Below are 22688 nucleotides of genomic sequence, written 5' to 3'. Positions count from 1 at the left end.
GTTTATGAACAATGGTTTAATTCAGATGGCAGGAGGTTTGAGATAAAAGAAAGGGAAATCATTGGGATAATCCTTTACAAATAATGGAGCTTGGTTTGATCCATCAAATACTGTACATAACAAATACAATATATCGGATATTTCCGTCTCCAGACCCAAGTTTTACGTGGATTTTTAGAAATAAGAGAATGAAGTTTTAACACTTTTTGTTTCTTGCAAATACTGAGCTCCTATAACAATAGGTCTGCATACCTATCTTTTCTTTTTAGTCCATGATTTTGCACAAATTCAGGGTAAGGGAGTTATTCAGGGTGCTCTTTGATACATGTGACGTCTGTTTTCTGCGTGTCGTGCTTCAACAAGCCGGAAGAAGCGCTACATGCGGGAAATGGCTGAAGCTGGTATCCTAGAGCAGCACTGCATCACTCCCCTACACTAAATTTGCCAAGAATCATGAAATAAAAAGTGACCAACCTGCGTTTTGGTGGGTGATGTTCTTTTGTCTCCTTGTATTCATTGAATTCGGTAATTTGTATTAGAGCACCTCCATAGCATGTGATGTTTCCTCTGCACAATACTTGGAAGGCGTTCCCTATGTGGCGATAATAATTTTTGTGATTCGTAGTAGCAGTAGCCATCTTACCGACATTTCTTGCTTTTGTATACCTATCTTTCCTGTCTTCAATATTTAAGGGTGCATTCACAAGTTCCGATGCAGCTTTGGATGTCCAAACCAGGAGTGGAGTGAAAAAAAGAGGAGGCGTAGCACCCATGTTCTCGCCCATTATGATCCACACCTGCTTTTTGCTTTGAAAACTGTATCTGAAAAAACTGAACGTTTGATCGCACCCTTAGGAGCAAAGAATATGCAGAAATGTGATACCAAAAATAGTCCAGTAACTGATTTTAAGTCTCCTGCAAAGAGACTGAAACCTGACTCTGAAGGTCAGAGGTTCTCTGGTTAACTGGGAGGGAACTACAATGCTCTGTCTATTTCCTTACATTTTTACACATGTGGAACAGATCTTTGGACTGGATCCAATCACTGTACCCAAATGTTTCTTCATGTATGACCACTCAGTGTAACAAAATATGACCTGGCGCTCTATTGTACATCATTTTACATCGAATTTTCAGACAGTATTTGCCCAAGCTATTCTGTACTGCTTCAGTTTATAGGGTCATACACATACACAGACCACCCTGTAGGCTACTTAATGCTGATTAGGAAACTATATTGAGACAGGTATGATGGGATCATTACATTTCAATTGCCTGAGCATCTAGATCCCCTGTAAATGCACCCTAGACAATGGCTAATAGCTATACATATATCCTATTGTACCTCTAGCCCCCCTCCCCCCCCCCCCCTAGAGGAAAGAAGCCAGACTAGAAATATACACAAGTGATAGAGAAAATTACTTTATTTAGACAAATCATTAAAACATTTTAAAAAATCCGTGTGGTGGCAAAAACAGAGGAACAGGGGGGCATCGCTGGACACAAAAGGTGGAGGAACATATATACATATATAAATGGGTAAGACTTGTTTGTTAAGATGAGAATGGGACACTTAGCGTGAACCAACAGTAAGGCTGTATGCTATACAAGCATTGTACATAGTAATCAAAAGACATAGCGCCTCATCGTAAAAAAGGTCTTACCCTGGTATTTTAAAGGTAACGCTCCACTGTCCGGGATGGCACCCTCCCCGACCCGCTTTTCGGCGCGGAATGAGCCTTTGTTTTAATGCTGATGCCGGCACATAGTTTAGTTGGGCTCGGCGAACTTAAGTTAAGCTTCAAAAAATGAGCTCTCCGGTGCTAACCCTACATCATCTTTTGCTGCGGATGGCTTCCGATGTTTAATTCTTCCCGCCTCCTTCATATTACCTGTCCTCCTTCAGGTGCCGAAACGTCACCAAGCTCTCGGCACAGCCAGCCGGTGATAAGTGCCGAGAGCTTGGTGACGTTGCGTCTCTCGGCACCTGAATGAGGACGGGTAATATGAAGGAGGCGGGAATAATTAAACATCGGAAGCCATCGCCACCCCGAAGATGACGTAGGGTAGAACCGGAGGGCTCATTTACATATGTAAGAGTTTTTTTTTGCTAAACAAAAGTACACCGAGCCGAACTAATCTATGTGCCAGCATCAGCATTAAGTATCCTACAGGGTGGTAGGTTTCCTTTAAGGCCTCTTGTAGGTCATGCTTGATGTCAGGGGAGCTGCCTTACAAGGTGGTACAGAGGTGTGGTTTTCCTTATCCCGTTATGGAAAACGTATTTGCATATTTTCCCAGGATCCTATGTAGTCAAAGATGGAAATTCTGGATGCAGAACCACAAGTTCAGGCATCCATCAGATGCCAAAACTATTCCCATAGAAAAGCAAAGGGGTGCCTAAACTGGGAACAAGCTGACTGACTACCTACTATTACATCAACTTTGTTGGCTTTGGATCCATTTTTGATGCTGGATTCAGTTTTGATGCCTGATATCTGCCTGAAAATGTTGTCTTCTTTGTTTTCTTGCCTTTCTATGTAGATGTACATCTTGTCCTTGGTAGGTGAAGCAGTTCTGTACCTTAAAGCATAACTTCAAAGTTTATAAAGTTTTTTTTCTGTAGCTGAAATAGCTGAAAACTAACATTTTTCCAATATACATTTATTACATTATTACAGATTGCTGCCTGTTAGTGATGGCAATTGCGGCTCTTTTTAGCGAGCTGGATCATTTTGCTCAGCTTATTAAAAAGAACCATCTCTTAGAGCTCCAAAACGGCTCCTTATTTTACCTATTTTTAGTAATACATTGTAACCAGCTCAGCATCACTATAAACCTGATTTTAACAGATTAAAGGGAGTGTGGTTAAGTGAGCTATCTGCTCTCGGCCAGGAGGATGCTCCCGTAGTTTAGCTGACACAACCGGCTGGTTGGTGCATGATCCATCACTATAATGTTCTCCTTTCTACCTGCCTCAGCCCCTCTCCCTTCAGCCCAGCACTCTGGGGTGGTTGGGGCAGGTGCTGGCCATATACCGGGGAGGCATTTCCCACCCTAGGCTTATACTTGAGTCAATATATTTTCCCAGTTTTTTGTGTTAAAATTTCGTGCCTTGGCTTATACTTGAGTATATACGGAAGGTGTCATTGAAATTGTTGTCATTGAAGTCTCTCTCCAGCAGTGTTAATACTAATTTTGGCCAGATAACTTCAGAGTTACACTTTATTGTTAAATATTTTTGGCTGAATTTAGGCTTTCGGCTTTGCCTAAAGTGTGTTTCCATGTGAGGTGCTAAGAGAGAGCTTTCTGAAATGTATTATGTGGGGGAACACCCAGGTAGTCATCTGATAAAACCAAATACCAATGAAGGGTCATTGTCTGGGAGGGGATTAGTTACCCTATAATTATCTCTCCTTATAATAAGCCTAGCATAGAGAATAGATGGCGGCCTTCTCAATGAGGACATTCATGTGACCAAAACCTGACTGTAAGAGCCCTGTGGTCTGGACGGGATGAAGTGATTTATTCTCTCGCTGCAGTCATGGAAAAGTTTACTTTAGCCCAGATTTTAAGCTACGTTTGCATTTCAATATAAACCTCCCGCTCTGAATTCATTGCTTCAGTTCATTATAGGAGCCGTGATGGCTTGCCTGGTGTGAAGAAGTAGTGTATACAGAGACCCTGCTATTCCACATGCTGCAGACTTTACTTTGGCACATAGTCATTTTTGTTGTTCAGTTGTTTTAGCCAGCACCAAAGAACAACCACTTTACTTGTATAGGCAACAGCTGGGGGTCTATAATGTCCCTCATTTTCCCAAAACATAGAAGCATTGTTTGTATTGATGTGAGATGGTGCCACTATGTGCCCTCACCAATGAAATGAGCCATGCCCCACTCCCTTAGATAATACATATCACCCCACAAATTGTAGCACTCAGTAGAATAGTTATGCACAGATAATCCAGGACAGTTTTCCACATATGAAGACCTGAGTAGACTAAAGCAGGATAGTTGAGAGACCTTTGTTAATGGATATCTTTGGAAATTACCCAAATCCCTGAAATACTGGGAAAAGTAGATTTTCATCTCTAATATTGACTGAGATTTGTACAAGTTCTATATAGCTATATAACGGATCATACAAAATTTTAAAGAGATTTAACATTCAACGGCGACATACGATACATCACACACAAAATATTGTGACACCTAACCATTGTATCCCTCTGTGTAATAGCAGTAGGACACTGGAGATGCTGACATCTGAAAACCGTGTGGCCATTAAAAATTCATAGTTACCAAAGTGCAAAATAATATATACCCTGGACTTGTAAGGAGGACGCAGAAGCCAACCAAAACACATTACTCATCCCCTAAAATAGAAAGCTGGCAAGTTACACGTCACGTCATATATGGTTACCGTTATGATTTCCATTGGGTTACAATGCAGTGTGCAGTAACCAACAGTACAGATGCCAGTGGTCTTAAAGGGAAGCGGCCCATTATGCATGGCATTGTCATAGCGTTATATTTATCACTTGCTCTCTAAAACTGGCTTTGGGGACCAAATGAAAAGCTAAAATTAGTGTGCAGTACCTGCAAATAGTCATGTGACATAAAACAACGGACATGCATCAGTCACTGGTGTGTAGTATCGGGGCAGCAGGATCCGTCATTGTTGTGGACCAGGTATCGATATTATTCACAGGTTGTGCACCCTACTTTTTAAACTTTTTCTTTTATTCTTAGTTTCCAGTCCTTGAACGGAATGTAGATTCCTGCACAAGGCATTCTTCCTTTTAATTTTTTTCCCACTAAGATAAGGGAATCTCTTCTGAAATTCTGACAATTTACCTGTCACTGCGAATTATGCCTTTAAGTAGGATCAATGGAAATTAGTTTGTTTCGTGTAATTACATGTATTGACTTGTGCTGTTAAATCACTGAACCCTACAACCGCTGCGCTCCTTAATGTTTGCTATCTGTAGACAGGGAATGAGCATGCATTATACCCCATGATGAATGGCCATAATCTTTACATGTCGCCTAAGTGTCCAATCCCTCCCTAATTGCTAGATGCTTCTCTGTACTACATTAGGCACACAGTAAATTTTAATGGGAAATTGGTTCTTGTATGTTAATGACATTTTTATCTGAGGGTTTTGTAAAGGCCATGTGCAATTCATAGGGATGGCTGGATTGATGGAATATGAGATCCTACTAGGAGGTATGTGAACCTTGTTAAACATTTGGCATTTTTGCCTCAAGATATATACATGAAGGTCCACTCAAGTGGTGGTAGAAGAAATGGGCTGCAGTTGGCTCATACAAAGGGCTAGATAGCCGAAAAGTTGAACAAAGTAAATGAATTTGTTTAAATGTATAGATCAAATACAAATGAATTTCCTTTTTTCGGCTATCTACATTTGTACAGCTGGAGGTAAAAATTCTTTACGATTGCCCATACCGTCCAGTTATATATTTTTGGATACTCGTACACAGGGCTGCGGAAACTGTGTGTGTGAGATCCCATTGAAATTCATGGGAAGCAATGTCTAGCACATGGATAAAAAAATACATTCATATTCCTTTTGAGTGCATTTTTTTTGTGAAGCAGGCATATGGTGACCATCACTGTACCACCCTGTATTGCAGCCATTGTGGACCCCCAGTATCCCTGAAAAGATTTGATGTGAGGTTTTCCATAAGGGCATTATATAAGTGGTCGCTTGGTTTTCACTCTTTCAACCCTTGTACAGGAACTGAATTTTGGGGACACTCCCAGGTCACTACGTGCAGGAGTAATGTCTATGCAATTTGGGCGGATTTAGTAAAAATTTTGAGCGAACCAGCCAAATGGCAAACGCTGTAACTTTATTAATGATACATTAAAAACTTCAGAATGGCATCTAGTAAAAGAGCCAGTGTGTTCAAACAGGTGAACTGTTCTTAAAGGGGTATTCTCATTCACATTCAATTTCATTAATCTGCCATCTATAAACAATTTCTTCAATTAGAAAATGTACCTGTGTGAAGGTTTAAGGTCCCTTCGAAACAAGACTGACTCCTTGGATACGACCACCTCTAGTGGAGTGATTGCACAAAGACACAAAAGGTTTTTGTATATGAAATCTCCGGTGGTAATGAAATCTCTGTGGTAATGATCGCTGAATCCAGGTGGTCAGGCAGGACTCAATAGCCCATGTCTGGTCACTGCTGCCAAAATGTGAGGTGGTTGTATCCGAGGACGTTATCTCGTTTCTAAGGGATAACATGGCTACATTTATGAGAAATTATCTTCAAGCAGGAACTTTTTTTTTAATAACATCTAATTGAAGAAATGTTTACATATGGCAAATGAATGAAATTAAATGTAAATGCCCAGATGGGAACACCCCTTTAATTATGGCACTAAGCAATGGCAGCATGTTGGTGCCAAAATGTAATACTGGGGTCTTTATACTTGCTTTACCTTCTTTCTGTAGTGAATGGTGCCATAAGGTGTAGGAGAGCAGAATTTAGGGCAAGCCTGCCCTACAGACCAGCAGTGGATCACAGAGCGAGGACACATCCATGACCAGATCGTACTTCAAGCACTATGTACCCATTTCCTGTACACAATCATCACTTTTATTATTTTATTCTTACTATTCTGAAAAAAGTAGTAGATGCTGTTCTATAAATAAAAACAGAAAGTAAGGATTCCTGTAATGCCAGGAGACAGGCCTGTATTTATATTCTAGTGTACTACATGATCAGTGCCAAGGTGGAGCCCTGCCAACGCGATGAAATCATATTCCTGGAGATAAATGGCAGAGCCATTGCTTGTGCAGCCGCGGAGCTGAAATCTTTTAAGGGCTCATTAATTTTATGGTAGAAAAAGTAGTAGTAATGCAAACTGTAAAGTGTCTGAGAGCACAGAACGTGAAGGGCCGCTTTGTAACGTCTCTGGTGGACCAAAATATTCTTCTAATTACATTAATTTTCGAAAATAAGGTTGGCATTCAAGGTGCGTTATCTTAATTCCCAGCCCCCTGTTACAATATACAGCATGTGCCCTTTATATGTGCGTGAAGCAGGTTTTTTATCACTTTTATTCTTCATTATAGTAATGGATGTCATAAAAATGTTATTTATGATAATCATTAACATAATTGGAGGAGATCAATAGCCCAGTGAGCTATCCTCACACATAGATCAGACTTTATATTCATTAGCTACTAGGAAGAGTTATCACATGAATCTTGCAAGATTTTTCTCCACAAAAAAAAAAATTATATATATATATATATTTATATTCGTACGTGTGTGTATGTATGTGTGTATATATAACTAATGCACTTCTCACTTAGATTTATATACTTTAGATGCCTGCGTCATAAGATTCCATATGACCAGGCTCCATCTTGAATTTTGGATTGCACACAGCCTTCTCTTCTATAATGGTTTGCTTCTAAGTCCTCCTATGTCTTATCACAACATCAGATATTCACTACAGTTAGTAGCATCTCTGCCTGCTGGGGGGACAGTGTTATTATCTTAATCAACATGTTTACTTATAAGTAGGTGACACACAGATGATAGTTCCCAAGTCAAATACACTTTTGAGGGGCTTAGTTAGTCCGAAAAAAAGCAGGGGTACAAATGAATGCAGTGCAAACACATGAAAGCCGTAGATTTGTTTTTCCATCTTAGAGCACCAACTCTGTGATGTATCAATAGCTGTGCACTGAATGACATGGTGACCAAGCTTTACAAGATTGTTATTTATCCCAATAAAATACATAAAAGTAATTCATTTTAGTGGCTTCTAATAACCTCCCCAATGTGATACATATACTGTCATCTTTAGCATCAGGGAGTTGTCTCCTAAAGACACTCCTATATATCAAATTCTGAAATACTGCACTGCGATCGTATGAAGCAGACCTCTGTATGAATTGAAGAAATATGGAGGTACAGTAAAGGCCCATATGTTCTGTAATCCTGCCATATACACACCTATGGCCTAATGCACAGCCCTGGAGTGATAGGCCAGGCTCTTGGAAGGTCTATTCATGCTGTTGCAAGAAGATACACAAATGCTACACCCGGATACTTTGTGTTCTGGTTCTGCTGCAGTTTTATCATTTGTGTGTTTGCTGTTTTTATGCAGTTTTGATACCATAGTGTACATAGTGGTAAATAATTAGTATTAGGATTTCTTCTAAAAAATACAAAAACAAAAAAAACCTGTATTTGCACACGTGAAGATGACATTCTAGAAACCACAGTGTCCCCAGGACTGTTACTGTCTCAATTTCTCTATATGCATGCGTTTATTGTTATAGAAAGAACCTGGGTCTATACTTGTACTGGGGGTAAGAGAGAGAAATGGCACCGCTTCACATCTGGATAACATTTCTGGCTTTCTTCCTATATCGAGCACGGATTTTCCAGGTTCTTCATGAACACTGTGGCCTTTCTGCCTGCTGGTGTTTGTGGCTTGGCCCTTGCTGGCCTTTGTCAGTGCAGCTGTTCTATGTGATGCTAACAAGTGAAGCAGGTGGGGGAGGGCTGATGTGAGGTGATTCAGTGTGTGTGAATACCGCCTGATTATAGGCTTGTCGTCTTTATTATAATAGCAGCATCTTGCTGCTGCCCATGTATGTAGCGGCACACTGATAATTGCCAGTGATTTGCTTTCCGCATAATTAACCAGTCTTCCTGCTTATCACTGAGATGATGATTTCTGTGCTGTAGGAGCATAGCCTCTACCTAAGAAGAAGTGGATGATGCATTCCCCCAGCAGCGGTATCACACATAATCCATGTGTCAGATATAAATTCTCAGACAATATAATACAACAAAAATTATTACAAAATTCTAGAAATCATGCCTAATGTATAGCCTTCATGAAGTAGCCAATTCACGAGATTACTCATCCCCAATTCCTGAGGCCCTGAACTCCTTATCGAGCCTTCTCCTTTGACGACTCTCTCCACTATCCTACATTTCTTCTTTCTCATGGTCTTGTTCATCTCCAGAGCACTCTTTCTATAAAAACATCCTCCCTCGCCTCTTCCTGCCTTGCAAAAAAACAATGACCGTACTATGTGATTTCCGAAAGTCCCATTATCGAATCATACACATGCTGAAACAAAAACCCCTACTGACACACTGTTGTATTTTTGTTCATTATTGCTAGGAGTCTTATCTGTAGCTTTCAGCATTTACATAGCAAAGCATGGGAGACCCGCAAGGTTCTTACAGGTGGTCTCCAGTGAAAATTGTCAAATTTTATTTTAGTTTTGGCAAAGGTGCTGCTAAATTTCCCTGGTGGGAGTAGAGATTGTTGCCCACAAGAAAGTTTGCATGTGCTTGCAAGAATTACCAGAGTGAATCATTGAACAGAACTCTGCATGTCCATACAGTTCAGTGATTCTAGGTCCGGTCCGGTAAATCCCACTAGCTCACCGAGCCTGTGGTGGGTAACAGACTTTAGGGTGAGTTGTAGAAATGGTGGTGTATTGAAGTCCTTACAATAAACTCTGCAAACTCTGCTGAAAAATGCTTGGTAAGAAATTTTAGATATTGGGAACTAACAGAACTCCAAAAATTGTCTACACTTTGTCTCTGTTGGGAATTGTGAAAATGTAAGAATATAGACTTGTCCTCTTCATGATAAATACTCTCATGTTTTGTCTCATGAATGAGCGTCTCTATTGTCATATTTCTGTGTGCGTGTTCCTGGTGTATACTCACTTTCTTCCTGTTTTCTCCTCAGCTCCCTGCTGATTTCACCAAGCTGCACATTACAGACAGCCTCCATCCACAGGTGACCCAGGTGTCCTCCAGTCATTCAGGATGTAGCATCACCAGCGATTCTGGGAGCAGCAGCTTGTCTGACATCTACCAGGTAGGCACGAGCTGTCATGTCTTCTGTCACACACATATTTATATGTTAGTCCGGTGTTCTTTTTATATATGGGGTGGGATGATCCCTCATTAAATCATATAGGAGTCATGCTGAGGTTCTTAAGTCAAATTTGTATGTAAGTTGGAACTGTATATTTTATAATCCTAAACCCAGTCCAAATTTTTTTGGTCTCTTTGACAATTGGATTTTAAAACTTATGACAATCGAAAAGAACCAGGATTGACAATAAATCTTAATTACAGACACCTTTGATAACTCTTACAGCTGATCATTGTAGCCTTGGACTAAAATACAGTAAATTACCGAAATCCAGGGGTCTGTATGTACAAGGTGTTGTCTGTAAGTCGAGTGTTCTTAAGTAGGGGACTTCCTGTAATGCTACTTGTGAACCCTTAAGGCATCCCTTTTAAATTCTATCAACTTTCATTCAACTTCATTCTAAGAAGGTTTTTCTTCCGTGAAACCATCTCTTCAGCAGACCCCTCACAGAGAGCGATCTGCCTGCACCTTCTCCGACATCACCCATTACCCTTATAGTGAAGGGTGACACTGCGCTACCACAGGATTGTTATTACATTGTTGTCTTGTGAGCTAAGAAGCCATCGTGGTGCTATGGCCGCATTTCTTTCTCAACTGATGTCTATTTTTCTTACACTGACTCACATCTATTCTTGTCTGACCTTGTCAACAATATCCTGTTCTACTCAGGATGACCAAAGCACTAATGGCAGGTTAGGTTCCTGTTCACATCACATGGTCTGCAGGCACTCTGGATGGGAGATGTGGGATTTCAAGGTGATCTGAGCCACTGTAAGGCGGTATTCACACAGGATGTATATTGTATTAAAAAGGCTAAAGATCTTGGTAATGAAGCTGCATGTTTCCCTAAATGCATCTCTAGAGAACAGATGTTTGCAGCCATATTGCTTATACCGTGGCTTTACTATGTATGACCCCTGCCTGAACGATTGGATAGGGGGTTGATAGTTGACTAGTATCTGTGAGTAAAAGGTTGTGTGTCTGTATTACTACTACTCCCCTTATTCCGGTCATTGCTTGAGAGTCTTTTCACGTGGTCCCCGCACAATTCAGATACAAGTACAGTCTAATAACAGGGCGTTTTTAAAGTGACACTTCGTACTTGTTATTGGATTACTAGTTGCAGCCTCCTTCAGTTCATCTTGTTCTGGCAGATGGCATCAGATAGCGCTGTCCTGCACTTCCAGTCTGTGGGCAGATTGAGAATCTGCTAGTAATTAAATTGCTGCATGCGGACCAAGAGACTGAATCCAAAGCTGGCAGATGTAATGTACTAAGAAGGTCTGTTAAAAGCTTTCTGCCAGCTTAACATGAACCCAGCGGCCTGGCAGAAGAAGGCAGCGCAGGATTGCAAAATCTGCCATCACATCAACATTTCAACAATATATAGAAGTTCTTTCTAAAATATATATGTGTATGTGTGTGTATATACACACACACACACACACACACACACACACACACACACACACACACACACACACACACACACACACACACACACACACACACACACCTACACACACACCTACACACACCTACCTATGTATGTAGCTCCCTCATGGCACTCTATATGACATGTCATAAGATATGCATACATGCACACTGCTATAAGTCAGTGTCATCTTTAAGGGGTTGTCCCAAGATTTATCATCATCCCCTATCTAGAGGATAGGGAGTAACAAGCAAAACGGTTGGGGTCTCTGCCACTCGTAGCGTAAATGGGAGTTTTAAACACAGTGCTTGTCAATTTCTAATGCTCCCAGTGTTAAATGTTTGCCGCTACATTCATTTTGGGTGTAAACCAGACCCCTGTTCTCGCGATTGGTCGAGATCTCTTCTTTTGCACCCCCACATATAAGATTGTTAACCCCTACCCAGTGCATAGGGATAAGAATAAATATTGGTGTAACCATTTAAGCCCTAGGTCAGAAGGAAAGCAGTCATATACTGAATTTAGAAGTATTAGACCGGACGCTTATGGTTTTGGTTGAATAATAATGAATAATAATTGAAAGCTACAACCTGGTACAATAGAATTCGGTGTCACCCGAGTCTACACATAAGAAGGATAAAATATGACCCTGGAGTCACCATGTAGAGTAAAGAAAATATACAGTCTTATCACTCTGCTGGGTTTGTACTGAATGTCTACTGTGGGGTCAGGAGTTGGCCTTTTCTTCCTTAGAGCAAGCAGGCTATAGATGTCCCTTTTTGCATTTAGGCCATTTTCTCACTGCCTTTTGCTTGGCCGGCCGTATCCAGGTTAAGCATACAGCTACAGCAGTGTGCTGGAGAGGCGCAGGGATGAGCACTGCTCACCTCTCTGCTCTTTATTGCACTACAATATCCTTTTCCTATGTATGGTACGTGCCACACGTTTGTGGTCACTGTACCACCAACGGACACCATAGCCGTCTATGCGACCAGATATATACGTCCCCACAACTGCTCTGTGAAGGCAGCCGAAGTAGGTAAATCCATAGGGTGAACACCTTTTAGTATCACCTATGCCCCTGTTTTTTTTTTTCAGGTGTATCATTGGTAACGGAGTACTGTGCTTCAGCTCAATTTATGGTAATTTATTGGTAAAAATCAATATGCTTCTAATCAAGACAAATGATTCTGCCTACTTGGTTGTGGTAATAAGCGCTGGCATTAGTATTAATAGCCATTTAAAGGTCTGTAACGAGTGCAAACATTCACTTGTAAGGTATCGGGTCTTGTGGGCGCCCTCATACATATTCAGTGCTCCAGGCTGAATAATGAGAGTGATCAGAGATATATATACCTGGGCTGTCACTATGAAGCCCCCCATTAATCAGCACCAATTATAAACTTGGTTCCTTTACCGAATTGTATTGTTGATAAGTAATCAGTAAACCCTCACAAGATTTGTTCTCTTTCCTTTGGCATAGTCTGGTATTATGGTTACCACGGGCATTGATGGTAATCGTGGCACGGGGGGCATTTCACAGGGAAAATAACACAGATGTGTTCTTCATATGTGAATAAATCATGGATGGCTCTCAGGATTGATCTCATAACAGACCTCTTTAAATATTCATTCCCCTTCTGAATTTTGCATGTCAAGCATTTTGCATGGTAAGAAGAGTCATTAAGAAAGAGACAGACATATTTGGTAAAATGAATCAGACAGATCATTTGTTCAGCTCCTGCAGCGTCTCCTGTGTATGGTGGGTTGATGGACATGCTTGTAGCCTTGTGAAATCTATTGCTGCTTGTCTGCTCTTTGACTCTTTCCTATAGAGTCTAGTGCTCCGGTTCTAGTATTATTCTGTGAATTTAGATGGCGGGAATCCATATAGAGCGGGGGTAATACTGTGTGTTGTTGGATGGACGCTGCCCCATCAACCTCTACTTTGCTATCCCACAGAGAGAGAGCGCTGATACTGACTGTACAGGTTCAGATATGTCATTTATTACCAATAAACATGAGGTGTTTAGTAAAGGGTTAAGAAAGGTGGACAGTGACCTTGGCTGCACTTGTGACATGACCTGATTATTACCTTGTCTGTGAGGATAATATATTATGGCCTGTGTAAGGAGCGGCTGAGGACCGGCCCCCGTTTATATAATGTATGCTTACTATAGCAGTGGGGGCATGCTGCTTCCTGAATAGCATCATGTGTTGCCATAAAGCAATTATATTATGATGGTGGAAATGCAAGGGGAAGCCACCAGGGAATTCTGCATTTAAAGAGAGTGGAGTAAGGTAAGAAATGTCATTACAGACCACGGTCTTCTACATCAATGTTGTAGAACATCAGTGTGGCTGACTAGTGACACACCCACACTATGTGCACAAGTGTCACACACACGCTACGTACACTAGTGACACACACACACTAGTGTCACACACACACACTGTATACGCTAGTGTCACACACACTACGTACAAGAGTCACACACACACACACACTACGTACACAAGTGTCATACACACACACACACACACACACACACACACACACACACACACACACACACACACACACACCTATAAAGTACTGTGCACATGACTTAAATCCACAGACACTATTCATTCATGGTGTAAATAAAAATCAAGTTGTGGGCGTCCTGCAGCTTTTTATGTGGAGATTACCCTGTTTTTTTGTGGATAGATCACATTTCTCACAGCGCCATTGATTGACATACACAGTTGAATCTGCACCAAAATTTACACCCCTCCTCCCTCCTGCCTGGCAAACTCTACCCTGGGGTGATTGCACAGGGCTCTGAGTGCCACCTCTGGCACCCGTGCTATAGGTTCGCCACCACTGCCTTATGGTTTCATAGATGTATGGGTACTTTCAGACGGCTGTCTGGGGGGATATATATGCGGACTCAAATCTACAGCCGCATATACGTCCCCATAGACTGCAAAGGTGCCTGGAGGCAGTACAGTTTCCGCACCTTACAGGGGTAAAACATACAGCCTGCTCTATCTTTCCCCTTGTGTGTGGCGCTTTTCTCTATGGAGGGGGGAGGGGTCACCAGCACCTCCTCCTCCTCTCCAGCGGTATGCGGGTGGGCTTACGGTAATGTGAATGAACCCTATGCTGGCTGTGCTTCTGTAGGAAGCTTCAGAGATGAGTGATATTACGAGCCATGCACCTGTGTGATATCACATGACCAGGGGCCGTTTTTTTTTCTCCACAGGAAGTAAATCATGAAGCTTCCTATAGAATGACAGCAAGCAGAGATCTAGAAAAGTATAAGGAATTGATACAAATTTTCCAATATATTTTCTGTATCACTTTTAATTTTATAAACAATTATTTACTGAAAGTGGAAAACCCCTTTAATGCAGTACAGTGCTGATATGCTGCTTCCATGACACACGAGGGGCTGTATGTCGGTGTGTAGCCTTCAGCCTGTGGCTACCTGGAAGAAGCAGCTAGCAGCTGGCTGTTCTCTGTGGCCGTTCGGGAAGACTGCATTAATGCAGACAAATTGAATGTTGGTTCATTATGTCCTCTGCAGGAGCGCTGTCACACTCCTCTGTTTCCTACAATGTTGGTATTAGCCATTCAGGCTTCATTAACACTTTCAGTGCCAGGAAGGTCTGCAGGTGTTCTGTACTGTCATTATACAACCTTCATGAAGTGAGCATGTGCTCTCCATCTTTTCTGAGAGATATGTCATCTTTTCACTGTGACGCATAACATTTCAGGGCATCATGTGTGATACATCTTTACCCCCTGCAGGCTTGGCCTGGGGGCGTTTGCTGTTACATATAATACACATCTTAGCAGCAGATAATAGGCCTTGGGGTTTTTGTATGGTTGTTATAGTATAAATTATCTCTGCATGATAAAATGACCTCATGCGTCATCCCTCTTCTTCATAAATGTCTAGTGACTCAGCTGCAGTTTGGGAGGGAATAGTAAGGTATGTCTGTATACAAATGTTATGCAAAAATACTTGGCATATCTGCAGCACGGAATAGTGTACGTTTCGCTGGGTGTAATGGCATAATTGCTGTAGTTTGACAGATTTCACCTGTAAATCACGAAATGTAAAATCCACTTCCATCCCAAACAGCTTATGTGAGGAAATTATAGTTGTTCATCCATTCTATATACGATTCTGGAAATGGCTATTTATCATTCCCATAAGCCTGGGGTGTATCACATGGTGTAGTTGGCTACAGATTTTAATGATACCTTTCATATTGTTCTCAGGCCACAGAAAGTGAGCCCGGAGATATGGACCTGAGTGGGCTACCAGAAACTGCTGTGGACTCTGAAGACGATGACGATGAAGAGGACATTGAGAGAGCATCCGACCCTTTAATGAGCCGAGACATTGTAAGAGACTGCTTGGAGAAAGATCCCATTGACCGGACGGATGACGACATTGGTAAGCGCAGTCCGAGGCGGTGACAGACATCCCCACCTTTTTAATCCTATATATTGCTGACTTAGACGCCTCAGATAAAGGTCACAATCTAGTGATCAATCACTAGAACAACTCCAGATAGTGGTCAGAGATGAATGAAGCCCCCTCATCAATATGTATACACACATAATGTACTCTGTCCTTGTGATGAGTGATAATCCCCTTCCCAAGACCTTGTATTCCATGTTATCTGCACACACCATTTCTTTATACTCCCAATTACTTTGTAAGGTCTGAACATCGAGTGCTTTACATGGCTGATCACTTTCTTAAAGAACTTTGTGCTGCCGTCAGTAGGGTTTTTTTAAAAAATTTTTATCCTAACATAAAATAACATTTTAAATATTGGTTGTTACAAATTGGAATTCTCGTCCCATCTGAATATACGCTTGCACACAGTGAAACTTCTCTGAGCAGACCTCCCAGTTTTACACTGAAAAAGCCTGCTTAGAAGGGGGCGACTTCCATAGAGTAGGTAAAATGTGTGGTGGTGTTCTGGAGAGATTTAATATTAAATAACTCCTTAAAAATAAGAAGTATAAATAAAACCAAGAACAGATGTATTATGGGATAACAGGGATTATACGTCCTTCTTTATTCAGTCTTTAATATGCCTTAGTGGTATCTCAGAGTTACTCCCTACATCAATGTTTTGTGATGTCAAGGGTCTTGGGTAGTTGTTATTGTTTCTCAGTATTTCTATATTTCTATACAACGAATGTGTTTTTGATGTTACATATCTTTATTCTTTTTTTTTTTTTTTTTCTGACTTTTAGAACAACTCCTGGAGTTCATGCATCAGCTTCCAGCCTTTGCCAACATGACGATGTCTGTCAGGCGTGAACTGTGTGCCGTCATGGTGTTTGCTGTGGTAGAGCGGGCAGGGACAGTCGTACTGAATGATGGGGAGGAGGTGAGAGATTGGATTTTTAGATTTTCTTTACATGACATAGTGTGACACAGTGTGAGAAGTGGATATGCCATGATTGTAGTCGTGCGAATTACGCTATAGATGTGTGAAGATCGCAAAACAGACAGATGGTGACTGTGAGCTCAGTAATTATGTAGGATAGAGAAAAAATTAAAAGTAATATATTTCTTATTCGTTTGTTGTAAGAATTATCTATATTATTTGTATCCGAGTTTCCATAAGCCCACAAAGGTGAAATACCCAGAGCTGATCACTGCAGTGTGTAAAACGCATTCAGCAGGATTTTAATATCGGTTTAATTAATCTTCCCCCTTTTCTGGCGCTATAGCTCGATTCCTGGTCAGTCATTTTAAATGGCTCAGTTGAAGTGACATATCCTGACGGGAGGACAGAAATTCTTTGCATGGGAAACAGCTTTGGAGTCTCTCCAACCATGGAGAAGGAATACATGAAGGGAGTGATGAGAACCAAAGTGGACGATTGCCAGGTATGTAGGTGAAGATCTGAGCCAGGCGGAGAGTCTGGCCCTTCAGTACCGTGTAACTGTTGCTGAATTTCAATGTCTTAAGTAGCGCATATTATTAGTTTTTTGCTTTTTCAGCTAAAATTTGAGGCTTATAAATGTAAAAACAGGCATTCAAAGTGTGTAGAGATAAAAAAAAAAATGTAGCTCTTAGCAATTAAGTATTCATTTGTGATTATGGGATATGTATGGGTCTATCTAAAAGTAATAAAGGTCCGCAGTATTGGGGATTACGTTTAAACATTGCCCACCTATTGCATAGGAATCCAGACTGTTCTCTATAAAGCCTCTATGGTACAATTTAAAAGATACAGTTTATAGACATGTGAAATTCAGACTTTGTACACTTGGTACAATGAGAAAAAAGCTGTTGAAGTTGTTATCTTTTTGTGTCAGACACACAGTTATTTGTGATGTGGCTCATCCCCAGGCTCCAGTCACCCATATACTTGGTACGGATGATTTGATATCTTCTATTCATCATGTAAATGTATGCCTTCTTTCCACAGTTTGTTTGCATAGCACAGCAGGATTATTGCCGCATCCTGAATCAGGTGGAGAAGAACATGCAAAAAGTTGAAGAGGAGGGAGAAATTGTGATGGTAAAAGAGCACAGAGAGCTGGATCGTACTGGAACCAGGAAAGGCCACATTGTCATCAAGGTAACAGAGAGACATGTGCCACAGATGTAATGGTACTATAAAGCAGAGATGACAGCACTAAAACTATACTATACATGAAGCAGTGAATCTCCTAGAGACTTCTCCATACACTAGAATAGTAGCCTATGGTGCTGTAATGTGCTTAATGTATTCTTGAACTCTTTACATTTCTTTGTAGGGGACTTCGGAACGACTAACAATGCATCTGGTAGAAGAACATTCTGTGGTTGACCCAACATATATAGAAGATTTCCTCCTAACATACAGAACTTTTTTGTCAAGTCCTATGGAAGTTGGGAAGAAGTTGTTGGAGTGGTTTAATGACCCAAGCCTTAGGGACAAGGTTAGAGGGAAAATAAAATGATACTTTTTATAAAATACAGAAAAATACACACCTCCTCTTACATCTGTTACCTTGGGGAGGGTGTAAATGTTCAAGTTTTCTTTTTGTCATCATTATGAGGTTTGTAGTTCTAAAGGCCTCTGCTGATTAGTCTGCTTTTTATATACTGAGCTTGTACATACATACAGTCACATAATCCAATATATGGCTGAATAAGAACTGTATGAAATGAGTAATTTGCACACCATTTTCTAGTAAATATTTCCTTCAGTTCCAGTGTAAAGTGTTAACAGGCTTTTATATTGGTTGACATATTCTTGTGTGAATTTATAAATCATTGTCTGACAGTGTTTCTTCCCTCCTGTCCTGTACTTTCAGGTGACCCGAGTCGTGCTGCTATGGGTGAACAATCACTTTAATGATTTTGAAGGTGACCCTGCTATGACGCGGTTTCTAGAGGAATTTGAGAATAACTTGGAACGAGAGGTAAAGTTTTATTTATTTACTTGTTGTTTGTTGTCACAATAAGCACCTCCTTTCGTATCTTCTCATTCATTTTTACCACAATTCTAATGCTTGTGTTTTTTTTTTTTTCTTTCAGAAAATGGGAGGCCATCTGAGGCTACTAAATATTGCATGTGCTGCCAAGGCAAAAAGAAGATTGATAACACTAACAAAGCCGTCTCGTGAAGCCCCCTTGCCTTTCACCCTGCTGGGGGGGTCAGACAAGGGATTTGGTATCTTTGTTGACAGCGTGGATCCTGGAAGCAAGGCTGTTGAGGCCGGCTTAAAGAGAGGGGATCAGGTATGGTAGACCACCTACTCTGTGAGAAATCTATGCTAGCGACTGCTGGGAAAGAAAGGGAAGAAAGAGCCAGTTCAATAATTCATGTCAATTAAATCTATTACCTCTACAATCTCTGTACATTAAAGGGGAAAAAAGCAGCTCCAAACAGTTCTGTCTCAGGAAGGTAAATGTCACAGCTTGGATTATTAATCACGTAGAGCTTCTTGCCCTTTACTTGTAGATATTGGAGGTGAACGGTCAGAACTTTGAGAACATTCAGCTAACAAAGGCTATGGAAATCCTGAAGAATAACACTCACTTGTCTATCACTGTGAAAACCAATTTGTTTGGTAAGTGGATTTAATGGAAATAACATTCATTAGAAGCAGCATGCATGTCCCAAGTAATATTTATTGTGAAATAGGTGAGGCAATACAGAATAGCAATAGATAACATAGCAATAGCAATATGTTATCTTGTGTAGGTTACAATTTTATATAGTTTTTGTTTTATACATCTTATCCCATATACTAGTATATATTTATAAGTGTCTAGATTTATTTCAATAATAATTGCTCTGGTTTGTCTCACTGCAGGATTTTGGCTTCTTGCACACAAACATAGAAATCATGCTTTTCTATGGAGTCTCCTATATGGCTGTTGTTTCCACTGCCCCATGTATGAGCCGAATACCCCACCCTCAAATTTAGAGCAGGTCCCATTCCCGTGTGAGTTTGTGACTCGGGCAGTATTTTTGCTTGTCACCTCACAGAGCAGTGACGCACAAGTCACAAAAAAACGGAGCACAGGTCCACTGTTAACAACCTGATAATTCACTTTCATGTTGCTCTGTAAACCTTTGCTCACACTGCTACGCAATGCTGGATCCATTACACAATGAACACCAGCAGTACCTGACAGTCTTTCTGACTTATAGTGGGGTCTGCTAGGGTGTCCGTCAATTTAACGGGAAAAATATTTAGTCCGTATTTCTCTTTTTCCTTTCAGATATGACAGATCTACCCTGATGTGAACCTCCTGTATTATTATATTTTATTATTTATACATCTTTCTTGGTGTCTTTTCTTTACTAGTCTTTAAAGAGCTCTTGGCAAGAATGTTGGAAGAAAAGAGAAACAGTGCTCCTCATTTACCCAAAATCGGTGATATCAAGAAGGCCAGTCGATACTCTATACCTGATCTCGCCGTTGACGTCGAACAAGTTATCGGGCTTGAAAAAGTCAGCAAGAAGGGCAAAGCCAATACTGTTGGGGGAAGGAATAAGCTAAAGAAGATTCTTGATAAAACCAGGATCAGCATTCTGCCTCAGAAGCCTTATAAGTAAGGAGACCAATTTATGGGATATTTCCTTTCCTTATGAATATTTGTCTAGTCATATATTACTTCTTGATGTCCTAGTATGATGCGTTTGATGGAGTTTTTAGGCAAATGAGATTTATGTGTGTTAATAGCAACTTGTTAGTTTCCTCTTGTTACATGAAATGTATTACGTACGGAAAACTGTATAGTTCTTCTCCTTTTCCAATTACATGTGTGATAGTTGGAAAAGACTTGTACTGCTCCTTGTGTCTTTAATTCCTGAAGTCATGAAAAGTTCATTGCACTGCAGAAGGGCTTTTCAAGGCAATCACAGAGACTGGACATAAAACGGAGTCTCTCCCCATCACATTGTAATTTCAGACCACAATATCTTCTGGGTGGAAGATTTGTGTAATCAAATTATTTGTCCTATATTGAATCCTTGGAAAATGGCAATTATTTGCCTGACTCCTAGGAATTCTGCTATATTCACATCATCCATGGCGCTGGCTACAGTGTGACAGTGTATGTCACACTGTAGTTATGCATATGTGTTAGATATCTGTGGTCCTCATACACTATGTCACGCTGTAGTTATGGCGTGTGTTTGAGATATCCATGGTCCTTATACACTATGTCACACTGTAGTTATGGCATATGTGTTAGATATCCGTGGTCCTCATAGTGTATAAGGACCATGGATATCTCACACATACGCCATAACTACAGCGTGACATAGTGTATGAGGACCGCGGATATCTAACACATATGCCATAACTACAGTGTGACATAATGTATAAGGACCATGGATATCTCACACATACGCCATAACTACACTGTTACGTAGTGTATGAGGACCACTGATATCTAATACAGGGTGACATAGTGTATAAGGACCATGGATACCTCACAACACATATGCCATAAAGACAGGGTGACGTAGTGTATGAGGAGCTCCAAGGAATAAACACCATAGATACCTGATAACATAGCAATGCCATAACTACGGGTCTCTTCTGCATCTTTACATAATGAGAAAATTGATGTCAAATGAAGAGTTAATATTTTCTATTCTTCTCTCTGTATCACACAACCCCCATGGTCCTTCTACTTGACGTTAATTTGTGGCTGTTGAGGTAGATGTGGAGAAAATTTTCACTTGACAGAATTTGTACTTCCCCGTTAGCAATTCTCCTGAGTATCAGGTGAAAACACACATTACCTCTGGATGCTCGCTGACATTTTATCACCGCACAGCGAGTGGATCTTATACCATCCCCCTTCACCACACGCAACACTGGAGCCATCCACAGGTCTATTTCTGAAGATCTTGTGTTGGTTTTATGGCTATCTGCTGGTTATGCTTAGCTCTTTTATGCAGAATGGATAATACATAGTGTTGTTATTGGGAAAGATTTATTCTGTGTTCACAATGGAAGACTGGACTGTGCTAGATCTGTCAGGAAACATATGATGAGGACTGCGTCTCTGTAAAAGACTGCTGCTGGCAGTGATATTTTTCTTGTCAGTCCCTGTGAGAGAAGCTCTGAATAGAGCATAGCCTTAGATGGTTAGTGCTAACTCCACATTCACCGCTGTCCTTTACTCTCTAACATGTGCTGTTTCTTTGTTCCCAGTGACATTGGAATAGGACAGTCTCAAGATGACAGCATTGTAGGTCTGAGGCAAACCAAGCACATGCCCGCCACACTCCCAGTCAGTGGCACCCTGTCATCCAGCAACCCTGATTTACTGCAGTCTCATCATCGCATCTTAGACTTTAATACCACCCCAGGTAAGACCTTTGCCTGTCACTAAGCAGTGACATTCTCAAGAAGCCGCTAACACTGCTCTATTCCCATTAACATGCGGCCGCCACGGCTTTCAACCAGTGTTTATTTTTCCACATTAAAGCTATTTTTATCTGACCTCCATTATTTCTAGAATATGTATGGATTTCAGGTTTCTCTCAGGTTTAATTATCTTCTCTTAATCTACAATTTTCTTAATCTACTGTATTCTATTATACCTGTCCTTGTACAGAAAGTAAATCGTTAAACTGGGCTGAGATAAATCTCAGTTTATCTGATTTACTTTATTGTTCTGCTTGTACATTGTTTGCTTTGTGCAGATGTCACACTTTATTTTTACTCTCTGCACTTAAAAAGAGTCTTCCAACACAAAAAATTCTGGGATAATTCTGTTTTTGCCTTCAAATTTTGTCAGTGGACCAA

General features: G+C 40.7%; 1 protein-coding gene across 13 annotated transcripts in view; it reads left to right on the top strand.

The window, feature by feature from the left end:
- The window catches only part of RAPGEF2 (Rap guanine nucleotide exchange factor 2), a 144721-nt gene that overhangs the window by 111576 nt on the left and 10457 nt on the right, over positions 1–22688 (top strand). For all 13 annotated transcript variants that reach the window (XM_072120461.1, XM_072120446.1, XM_072120453.1 and 10 more), the window contains 11 exons: positions 9772–9903; positions 15672–15849; positions 16665–16801; positions 17148–17306; positions 17852–18004; positions 18183–18347; positions 18726–18833; positions 18949–19152; positions 19376–19484; positions 20229–20475; positions 22092–22249. In XM_072120461.1, coding sequence (XP_071976562.1) covers positions 9772–9903; positions 15672–15849; positions 16665–16801; positions 17148–17306; positions 17852–18004; positions 18183–18347; positions 18726–18833; positions 18949–19152; positions 19376–19484; positions 20229–20475; positions 22092–22249 — 1750 coding nt within the window. The remainder of the gene's footprint in view (positions 1–9771; positions 9904–15671; positions 15850–16664; positions 16802–17147; positions 17307–17851; positions 18005–18182; positions 18348–18725; positions 18834–18948; positions 19153–19375; positions 19485–20228; positions 20476–22091; positions 22250–22688) is intronic.

The sequence above is a fragment of the Engystomops pustulosus genome, chromosome 1, assembly GCF_040894005.1.
Source record: "Engystomops pustulosus chromosome 1, aEngPut4.maternal, whole genome shotgun sequence".
NCBI classification, from domain to species: domain Eukaryota; kingdom Metazoa; phylum Chordata; class Amphibia; order Anura; family Leptodactylidae; genus Engystomops; species Engystomops pustulosus.
Note: the sequence above shows the minus strand (reverse complement) of the source record. Positions and strands in the feature narration are given on the sequence as shown.